The following is an 11,048-nucleotide window of genomic DNA, read 5'->3' on the forward strand; positions in this document are numbered from 1 at the left end:
TTCTTTGGATGGCAAGGGCATGGGACAGCCCCCTCCAGCATTTCCTCTTGTTTTTTAACACCTTTATCATAGATAAGCAGTGATCCATGGTAGTCACACACTACCTCACCTTTACTAAATGGACGCGTGGTTTTAACCCCTCTTCCCTTTTCCGAATGAGCAACAGTTAAGCTGGGACATTTCTGCTTTATAATGAGCTTTTTTAATTGGACCTCTTCCCCGACATTTTCGCGCTTTCCTAATGATGGAACCCAGTTGTCAAGTACGTAGGCCTCTAGCCTTTGCTTCCATCCGTTCTTCTTCATGAGCTTCTTCAATGCGTGATGTGATGGATCTTGTTCTTGGGAACGCGCCTGTGTTAATACAATGCAAATTAGCCCGAAACAAGTGCCAGCCTTTGGTGTGTAATCCAGTAACAAGTAATAACAACACGCACAAGAAAAACGAGAAGAACAGTGTGATCCAGATTATACATGTACATCAGAAACTGTACATGTCAGGATAGCTGCTGTATCACTAACCTCTCGTGCAGTCTTGCCAGGTCGTTTGATGCATTAAATAGCTTGGTCCCAGTAATTGAAAGAAAGAAGAATGCTTCGTCGTCGTCGTGTAATATGTCTGGAACCACTAATGAGGGAAAGAATTTACATATGAATATATGTTTGTTTATTTTCATGAAACATTAGGATTTAAATTGAACAGCACGACTTGGTAGAACTATAATTATATGCCTATTTGGCTTATGACGCTACTGGTTTTGATACTTACCATCTCTTGTTCATCGTCAATGGCAAATGTGGCAAGTTGAGTGGCAGCCGTCTTGTGCTCCTTAACTCTCACGATGGTGTAGTTCTTTCCATTGTAGGTTGTCTTCATCCTGTCACTCCATTCTTCCGTTGTCATGTTCATTGCAACTCCTAAGCATCCAGTAAAAATATAAACCAAGTATTTGCAAAGCATGAGAATATTGCTACTAATGTACTGGGGTTTTGGGTGAGGACTTTGGGCTCTCGTAGGTCGACCGCGTAGAAGGTAGCAGCGTTGTCTCGTAGATAGCAGTAGAGAGTAGACGTAGTCACAGCTTCGTTGTTAAACTATGACTTTATTAGTAACACATGCAAAATCTATACATACGTACGGCAACCTAGGTGGGTGACCCACTAGGTCCCGTCGTCTCAATCTCTCTACATCATGGTAGGTAACCTCCGTAAGTCATTGTAGTAACTCCGGCGGATCGCTAGTTGGCATCGTTTATGGTCAGAACTAGGGCGGTATCTGATCACCTTCGAACCTCTGACTTTCGTTCTTGATTAATGAAAACATTCTTGGCAAATGCTTTCGCTGTTGTTCGTCTTGCTACGATCCAAGAATTTCACCTCTAACGCAGCAGTACGAATGCCCCCGTCTGTTAACTTGTGAGATATTTCGTGCATTTCAGGGGCCCCTACCAACTAAAAGATTTCCCCCCTTAGATAGATATTTTTTTCTTATTTTTGGTTTCCGAGAAAATAAAAAAAGAAAGGAAAAGAGATTAAATATTTTATTAAGAACAATACACAACACAAATAAACGTGAAGTAAGTCCTACTTATGGCTTGTAGCTTGTTTTGCGCAGAAGGCAAGGCAGTTCCATTCGCCGTTTGAAGTTGGAAAGTATTGTCAGACACAAAAAAATGCCTCCTAACAGAGGAGCGCAACCATGTGAAAGTTGGGGGGGGGGTCACAAGCACAATACGCAACGTGATCTAGGCGTGAGAGCGAATATCAACGTTATTGGTTACAATATAGTATTTTAGCGTGTTGATCGGAGTGTTGCATCATTCGTGAGTTCATGAATGACATTACTAGGATCATGTATACATAAAATACCAAAATGTTTTTATTAATTAGATTAAGCTAGTAGTAAAGCTACACACAGACTGTGCTAACTGTCTGACACAGTTAGCATGATTAAGATGAAGAGGAAAATAATAATGATGAAACTAATAATGCAAAAAAATGCCTGACACGTGAAAACAGAGAACAGTGTTAGAAACCAAATGTGACCTTCCTTGAGTCACACTTTGCAACAAAATCCGTTGCAATTGCTTCAATATCGATTCCAGAACACGTGATAAAAAACAATCGCATTGATTGACTTTCGCCATCGCCGTGAAACCAGGCCTGCGCCGTGCAGTGTCAGTGGAGACTGCGCCAGAAGATATCATAGATTAGAAGGTAAGGGTGAACGGCGCCGCGACGCGACGCGCCGCTTGTGTGGAGATGGGCCTATATTTGGTGTGTGTGGCTATAACACAGTTGGCTTGCAAACGCGTGGTGAATAACGTGCTCGTTCCATGCACGTGAGATTGAATGTATTATGTAGGTCGAATCTAAATGATATTAACAAGGGTTCTATTTAGATATCTGAATCTGAATCACAGTTATCACACTGCACTTTACCACCTGGGGTTTTTATTTATTTTAACTTTCACCTGTGAAATATGGATGTTTCACGATAATAAACGCTTATCGGACTATTTTGGACCTCCCAGAAAATAAGGTCTTCCGGAAGTTGGGGAGGTCCACATAAAAGTCGGGGGGTCGTGACCCCCCTGACCCCCCAGTGGTCGCGCCCATGGTAACACATTCCCGACGATTGGGTTCGTCGACGGGTTGACGCTGCGGCGCGGCGACGGGCAGCGATTAGTTGGCGAGGCTATTGTAATATGCTATTAAGCCTCTAGAATTTTTCGTCGCCGGCCTGTGTGGTTCCCCTGCGGCGTTCTGGCGGGTCGTCGTGACGGTCGTCGTCGTCGTGGCGGGGCAAAGACGCGCCGTCACCGCAAGATTGGGAGGAGGTTTGCTCAGCTCCTCCTCGTCGCCACCACAGGGGGGTGCCGCCGCGCACTCCACCGGCCGCCGGCACTGCGCATCGTTGACGCTGTCCAGCAAGTCTGTCGCCTGTCGCCACGGATACTGTTGTCGTTGTTGTTGCGATTGTCATCGTGGCGATTGTCGTCATGAAGATTGTCCACATGAAGACCGCCGTCGTCATGGAGACAGTCGTCGACATCACGTACCGAATCACAGCAGGGGGCGCTCCATGACGCGGCAGCGTCCACGTGCGCCGCCTGGTGTCGCCGCCCGAGTAGTGTAGGTGGCGCTGGCACTCGTGAAGTGTCTGCAGCTCATCGTGTAGCTCCCTCACGTGGCCGTCCAGAAGGTGGCGCTGTGCGTCGTCCGCACCGCCGGATGGATGGAGATGGAAGGTCGACGTCGTGTACAACTGCAACGCAAAGGAAATGGGTGAGAAGAGCCCGGGGGGTGAGAAAGAGAGAGAGAGAGAGAAGGCGTCACTTAGATAAACACCACCCATGGCGTCATTGTAATCACACACACTTGTGGTTTGATTACTGGTGGATTATTAGGATCTCCTGGCGCTACTTGCTTGGTTCTGGCATCATGGGTGGTGCTGAGCATGTGGACATCCTTCTTGTCTTTCCACTTCAAAAGCATCAGCTTCTGACTATACACAGCTTTGATCTCTCCCTTACGAAGTTTCTGCTTTTGGGCAGAAAGTCTTTGGGTAGGCCTTTGCGGTTAGGCCTGATAGTTCCAACTGCATCAGTCCCTTTTGCACAGAGTTCATCATAGAGAGCAGGTGAGCTGAAAAAGTTGTCCATATTGATGCAGTAACCTTTGTTGAAAAACTGCCGACCAAGTGTCAGGATTACTTTGGAACCCATTGGTAGGCCTTTATCAAGCCCTGGATCGTACGTCGTACCCTGCCCTGTGTAAACGAAGAAGTCCAAGATGTAGGCTGAGCTGGACTCGCATATCTCGAAGGACTTTATTCCAAAGCGTGCACATTAGGAAGGGATGTATTGTTTCCACCCCAGTCTTCCCTTCCACAGCATGAGTTACTCATCGATGGCTACATCCACCTCTGGCTCGTAAACGTCTGTGAATCTTTTCTTCATGTGCTGGAGTATTGGCCACAACTTGTACAGCTTACGGGGAGTGGCATCATCGTCTCCTGCTTTGGTGTTGTCTGCGAAATGAAAAAACTTGTTCAAGAGGATGAACCGGTCAAAGTCAATTACGTCACGAAAGAAGGGTGTATCCAGGGTAACCCTCTTCGAAAAGTACTGCTCTGTCTCAGGCTTGTGGACAACCTCCTGGAAAAGAAGAACGGCTAGGTAAAACCTCATCTCATCATCAGTAGTATCCTCCCATTTTTAGCTCGAGAACGACGTTTCAGTCTAGGTCCCTTTTCAGTCATGAACTGCTGGGCGAATAGATTGGTCTGAGTTACGATCAGATCAATCGACTCATCATTGAAAAAGAGTTCAAAGAACTCCAGGGGATCCTCTGGGTCGTCAATGTTTACCTTCAAGCCAGGATTGCCAGTGAAAGGGAACCTGTCCCCAGCTTGACCATGTGGACTCCAATCCCGATCTGGCACAATAGGACGGCATGGACCTCTTGCACGTGGTCGACCACGAGCCCCCTGACGGGGCGCGGGCGCATCATTGTCACTACTACTGGCAATAAGAGTCACGGTCATTACTACTGGCAGTAACATCACCGGCGCCATCACCCTCAGATTCAGTGTCTAAATCACTAGCGTTTACCAAATACGCCTCATCCCAATCGTCAGGTTTATCTTCTGATTCTGAATCAACGAAAGACGACAAATCATCGTCTGACTCAAGAATACGGCTCAAAACTTCCGCTTCAGAAAGCTTGCGCTTGCTGGAAGATGCCATTGTTAGCTAGTACTGCTCAGTGCTGCGACCTGGTGTTTAGTTGCGGAAATAACCGAGCCGTTGCAAAGATTTCGTTGCCCACGTTTTCAAGGCATACTATAACGTCCTACGCACTTAGACGAACCTTTATACAAGTCGTAATATAACGCTCTACTCATGCTACGATCTTGGGGTGATTCCCAGGGGCATTCCCCAAGTGACGTACAGTTTCTAACAATAGGTTGAGGCGCCACTATCAGGACGTAATATTACGCCCTACGCAGTGTAAGTGTACACTGTGCATGACGTAATATTACGTCCTACGCAGTGAATGGGTTAAAAAGAGAATCCAGAACAGTTATGGAACACATGCGTAATCCATGTAATCAAAATTCACAAGTTTCCTTTAGATTGCTTAATCACCACTCTTCTCATCTGAATCTATTTATCTATTAATTTTTACTCCCACTGTCATTTGACTCACCAGTACCCCGGAGTGCCATGGTATAGAACTGAGCCTCTTCTGGGGCAACGATTTCTGCAAGCAGATTCTCCACATCAGCTTTTTTGGCTGCCTTGACCGTAGAGACCATAGCTAGGTTTTGGACCTGGTTTGAAATTTCCCCAGCTTTTGCCACGTTTGAGAACACTGGTAGCAGTATTCACCATTATAACTGGTCTTAAAACCAACCAGGTCATTAACCAAGCAGATAATTCTTGCCTCACTGAGCTTGGATGTCCTTTGCTGTTTAACAAACTTTTGAACCTCCGATTTGAAGTCAAATGCATTCCAATTATATCCGTAAATGTAGTGATTACCGTGTTTTCTCAGAATGTCATAGTAGCCATCTGGGTGTAGGATAGTGTCATCTTTTCGTATTTCTTGCTCTATCCTACAAAAACACGATCCGCCGGTAAAAAGCTGTGGCCTCTTATAGGGCCTTGTTCTTGTTTTGACCGAAACAAGAATCACTAAAAGCACGCAGTGCTGTTTTCCTACAGATTACTCCATTGAGCCTGACACGACAACAGTCATCAAGAGCTGAGGCGATCATGTTGGAGTCCTTGCGGTTTTCATGTTCTAACCAAGTGTACAGGTGGATGTTGTCTTTTGATTGTTTTTCATCCTGTGCATGATGGATGACCACACCAAACAAAAACATGTATAGCTGCCATGAATAGTAAGCCTGGCCAATAGGTGTATGTGGAAGCGCCATATTCTGCATCATATCAAAACACAATGTTATTGCGTCTGGTGCAACTGATGCTAGCCTGTCATAGAAAACCCTTGCGCGTCTCCTTGTAAAATGAACAGTGCCGACTTGTGCCTCTTTTCGTCTTCAGTCAGAGCAGGATCCTTCATTGATAAACGGTGTTTGACACATGTGGCACAAGCGTCAGTGGAGGGATGTCCAAAACCAAGATTGAACTGAGTTGTAAAAATTGTATAATACAATGAATAGCTGACCTGAACCTGGTTCTGTTCTTTAAACATAGTGTGCATTTTTCGTATGGAGATATCAGAGGGCAGGTACATTCATCCAGGTGCACCACGTCGTATGTAGTGGCTGGCCTTGCATGTAAATGAGCTGATATGATCTTTCACCTGCTGGGCTTTTTGTTCTACCTCTTCAGCATTTCTGATCCAACCACGATTTTCTGGTCGAGGCTTGGCATTCTTTGAATAGTAACGTGCGATTCTTGTCACCCGATCTTTTTTAATGCCTGAAACAACAAGTTTGAATCACGTTTAAATACCAGAGCACAATTTAATCCAGAAAACACAAAACTCTCTCCATCAAAAACTGAAAAGAAAAAGCAATTTAATTACCACTGTAGTAAAGCCACTGAGAAAAGAGTGTGCATCAAGATAGCACAGGACATTTTACGGGGAGACCACTGCCCTTAGCAAAATTATTGCCTTCCTGCAACTTCTTCCCGCGAGGTTTTAACAAGGTTGCAGCTAGTTCTGGTTATGTGCTAACTATTTGCAATTTAACTACTACAAGGAACTTCCTGAAACTGCCGCAACTTACTGCAATGATATTCGCAACTTTGCAGCAATGATCGCCACAACTTGCGGCAAGCATTGCAGCAATCATTGCAACAACCACTGGAAGGTTGCGGCAACTTTGCGGCAATGGTAACTATTTGCCATGCAAATGAGTTTCCTGTGACTATAGTTGCAGCAAGGTTGCAGCAACTGTTCCCCGCAAGGTTGCTGCAACTACTGACTTTTAGCCTGATCACACATTGGATCACAGAATATCTCAGGTACCATACGTCTTACCACAGAATATCTTACGTCTTACCACAGTAGCCTTGTCCCCATATGAGTTTGTTTATCATACAACTTTGCCTGGGCTAGTTGACTAATTCAATACCAAAAGTTTCCCCAAGTTCTAATCTATGAAAAACAGAGATTAGAGTATATCATATGTTAAAGTGTGGCAAACCTGCCTTATTATTTCATACTGTACAGTGTACACTGAATTCATCAACATACAAACTTTTTACAGTCTGTTATTCCTTCTTTTTCCAGTGGAACACTTCTGGTTTATAGCATCTGTAATTCTTCGGTATGAGAGTCTCAGCTTGTTTGTTGCATAACCTGCATAATAAAAAATTCAATAAAAGATTATGTCACAGAAAATTAGAAGATAGGATTTGCTATTATTAAATCTCTTCAGACTGTTCCTTAATTGTGATTCCAAGTGTCATTAATAAAATGTTTTTCAGGCAATTATTGTTTTACAGGGGTTCCATCGGGTTTTGGGGAATGAATTTTTAATATTGGTGGGGGGGGTTCCTATATCGATCTTATAAGAAAGACATGCAATGACATTTTTAAGGTATTCAAACCTTACCTCTCAGTGCTTCTACAACAAGGGGGTACTTTTCCAACAGAGTGGTGGAATTTTGCCCCGCGACTTTCCATGGCTAAAAAAACATCCATCATCTTATCTTCTTCAGTATAAATGGCTTTAATTTCTCTACACAGCGAGATATTAGAACGGTCAGCCAGTTTGTTGGAACCGCAATTTGTGAGGCATCCAGTAAAGTGCAATTCGAGGTGACATCACTGCTAGTTGGGATTATTTTCTGTAATAAGTATACAAGCATAATATAATAACCAAATTTCAAAGAAAAATTTTCGCATTATTTCTCCAGAAATACATCATGGCTTCTAGGATGGTTAGGAGTTTGAAGTTTTAGGAGACTGGGGATTCAACGGGTACTATATTAGTATATCCAATTCATATCTGGTACAGCAGATAGGTATTCGAATATTAGTTCAAAAACTACTTGCAAATTTGGCTTTATTAACTCGCATGCCTCTGTTTCGGTCATATCTTCATTGCTGAGTGACACCTTCTGCTGCGGTGGCTGCTACAGTATTGGTGGCATGCACTGGAAAACATTATATATGATGCATCTGTAAAATTACACCATGACTACATTTATCCCATGTACACCTATGTACACCATGGGCACAAAATTATTTATGTAGGCTACTCACCAGATTCCAGATGTTGCACTTGCTGTTGTAGACCATTACAACGTTCAAGGAGGCTGTAGTAGTCCAGCCTGAGCATTTCATTTGCAGTATTTGCAACATTCAGCTGTTCTGTCTTCATAATACATTCAGCACAGGGGTCATTTTCATGTAGCAGGCTGAGATATCCAGAGGACATTTGTGATGAGTGTGCCGATGAATTTAGTTACACTATAGTAGTTGGTTGTGATGGCGTAGGTGCAGCAATCGGCCATTCACCAGCAGAATCAAAGTAGTCGATGGCACGACAAGTGAGGTTTGTGTAGCTGCTAGCTGACGGCATGTTGAAGGGAATACCAGTAGCTGACATGGCTGACGGCATGTTGATGGGAGTTCCAGTAGCTGACGGCATGTTGGTGGGAGTTCCAGTAGCTGACATGGCTGACGGCATGTTGATGGGAGTTCCAGTAGCTGACGGCATGTTGATGGGAGTTCCAGTAGCTGACGGCATGTTGATGGGAGTTCCAGTAACTGACATGACTGACGGCATGTTGGTGGGAGTTCCAGTAGCTGACATGGCTGACGGCATGTTGATGGGAGTTCCAGTAGCTGACAGGGCTGACGGCATGTTGATGGTAGTTCCAGTACCTGATGGCATGTTGATGAGAGTACCAGTAACTGACGACATGGCTGACAGACATACATGCAGGAATATAAGCTCAGTAAAATTATTAAATTAAATTTTAAATTTTAATATACACTTCAATGCACAATTACAAAACATTATTATAATGTTTCAAGAGTGCACGATAGTTGCCACAAATGTCCGGGATGTAGGGGTACACTACTGCCCAGCCAACATTTAAGCAACCACCCACACTGCTACGATTAATGGAAACATGAACACCCATGCATACAGTGTACAATAATACACAGCTGAAATAAATTTGTAAGAGTGCATGGTAGTCGCCACAAATGTCCCGGGTTGTAGGGGTACACTACTGCCCAGCCAACCTTTTTAAGCAACCACCCACACTGCTACGATGACTTGCAATGTAGAATTATTGCTAATCATCAAGCCAGTCTAGTTCTGCACCCTCGCCATGAAAAGAGAACATTCTAACACCACAATTAAAATACAACTCCTCATCTACAGAAATGTCACGGGTCGCTTTGAATAGAACAGTTATTTCACCAAGACTTACACAAACAGGCTTTATATTAATTTTCATTGACTTTCTCGAATGGTTAATTAATCGGCCAATGGTGGATTCCTTCTTTGGATGGCAAGGGCATGGGACCATAGACATCCTATCCTATAATACTGGCCGCGACCAATGAACTAACAGTAGCTCAAACGAGATTCCGCGCCGCCATATTGGAACATTACATGCTGGGCAGAACTGTAGAAATATGGCTGATCATAGCTATTTCAACAGCGATCAAAAATCGGTACAAAGCTCGCGACGAACAGTTGGTACGCAATGTTTTGCTATCCACTGTGGAAATCAACAAAACAGATAATCAAAGGAAAAAGGAATCTCGTTCCATAAGTACGTATAAGCTGTGCAAATGTGTAACGTTTACTTTATAGTCATAGCTCTTAACTGCTCGAGGGTGTTACCCGTGATCGTACGTTCGTGGTCTACGTATATTATTGAGAGGTATCGCACCGCTCGTTAACTACAAAATGCTCGAACATGCGTGTACGTATACAAGGTAAGAACATCTTTAATGTACAGAGTACTACACGACTGTTTACAGAAAAGTACGCGAAATACAAAGCATAACTTACATAGTGCGGTGTAGCGTCACTGCTGCGAACTAACAAACTGGGTAGATACGTTGTCGTCTGAGATGCAAAAACTGCTAGAGAGTTCGTACCTTATTTCACAAGCTTCTTATAGTGACGCTACTTCTATTGTTTTAGCTGCACTGTTTATTATTGGCCCGTGTTCCTTCGGTCAAGCATGCAGCTAATTCGCGTGCCGCTATTGGTCCGTTATGCGCGACTACTCTCTGTTCACGCGTGACCCTTTGACCACGCGTTCTTACTGGTGGGTCGTCGTCGTCACGCCCCTTTTATGACCCACCCAATCGTGTGCCGCGGGTCACGTCGACTCTTGCGGGTCAAGTTGATTATCTTATATCATTATTAACGTTTCTGAATACTATTACAATTATTACTCTTTTACTATTACTTCTGTGTTACATTACTTGACCACCGCTGCTCCGCTTTACTGCCCATGACAGTACTGGTTTTATTAAGGTGTGACAAACATTTTGCCCTTCAATGACAGGCTTAAATGTTGACCTGTGGGAACATGGAATGTCATGGAATATATGAAGCAATGTCAGACGAACCAAGTCCGATAGAATGGTTTTACACCATTGTGCTGTCTGGATGATGTGCTCTCTCTAGTTGCCAAAGGAGTCGCGTTTGGCCAAATTCTAAGCACGCTGGATTGTTAGTGTGTGGCTCTTCACTCTGTTGTCCAGTGGAGACGCCGAAAGGCTAACGCTCAGCGCACCACATAGATATGACTAGTCCTTCGTGCGATTGCCACTAAGCGCCATTTGTCACGAGATGAATAAAATGGTGAGATGTCAGGTTGCTGGTGTCACATGCTTTCCAACACAGTGATGCAGCGCATGGCTCACATCTGACAAACACGTAAGCAGCTTGCGCAGTGACATAGCCCAAGCCTATGTACAACGCACAATTTAATGATTGGCTGCTGTGATGGCTGTGATCAGGCCAGCTCTCCTGGATCCTCACAGGGCAATTCCTCCCTCTTACCCTCGCAAAGCGTGAGAGTGTAA

At 44.2% G+C, this 11,048-nt stretch overlaps 2 protein-coding genes across 2 annotated transcripts in view; both read right to left on the reverse strand.

Annotated features, from left to right (window-relative positions):
• Positions 1-511: 511 nt before the first annotated feature.
• The window catches only part of LOC106815175, a 21,370-nt gene continuing 10,833 nt past the window's right edge, over positions 512-11,048 (reverse strand). The window contains exons 2-3 of the mRNA XM_014819606.1: positions 769-850; positions 512-627 (exon numbers count right to left, since the gene is read on the reverse strand). Coding sequence (XP_014675092.1) covers positions 517-627; positions 769-850 — 193 coding nt within the window. The 3' untranslated portion in view covers positions 512-516. The remainder of the gene's footprint in view (positions 628-768; positions 851-11,048) is intronic.
• LOC106815174 (mucin-2-like) lies at positions 8,392-8,888 on the reverse strand. Its single transcript, XM_014819605.1, has 2 exons — positions 8,874-8,888; positions 8,392-8,834 (listed from the first exon to the last, which is right to left on the reverse strand). The coding sequence occupies exons 1-2, from the start codon at positions 8,881-8,883 to the stop codon at positions 8,452-8,454; spliced, it is 393 nt and encodes a 130-aa protein (XP_014675091.1). The 5' UTR covers positions 8,884-8,888; the 3' UTR covers positions 8,392-8,451.

Source organism: Priapulus caudatus, unplaced genomic scaffold (genome assembly GCF_000485595.1).
Source record: "Priapulus caudatus unplaced genomic scaffold, Priapulus_caudatus-5.0.1 Scaffold1056, whole genome shotgun sequence".
In the NCBI taxonomy this organism is placed as follows: Eukaryota; Metazoa; Priapulida; class Priapulimorpha; order Priapulimorphida; family Priapulidae; genus Priapulus; species Priapulus caudatus.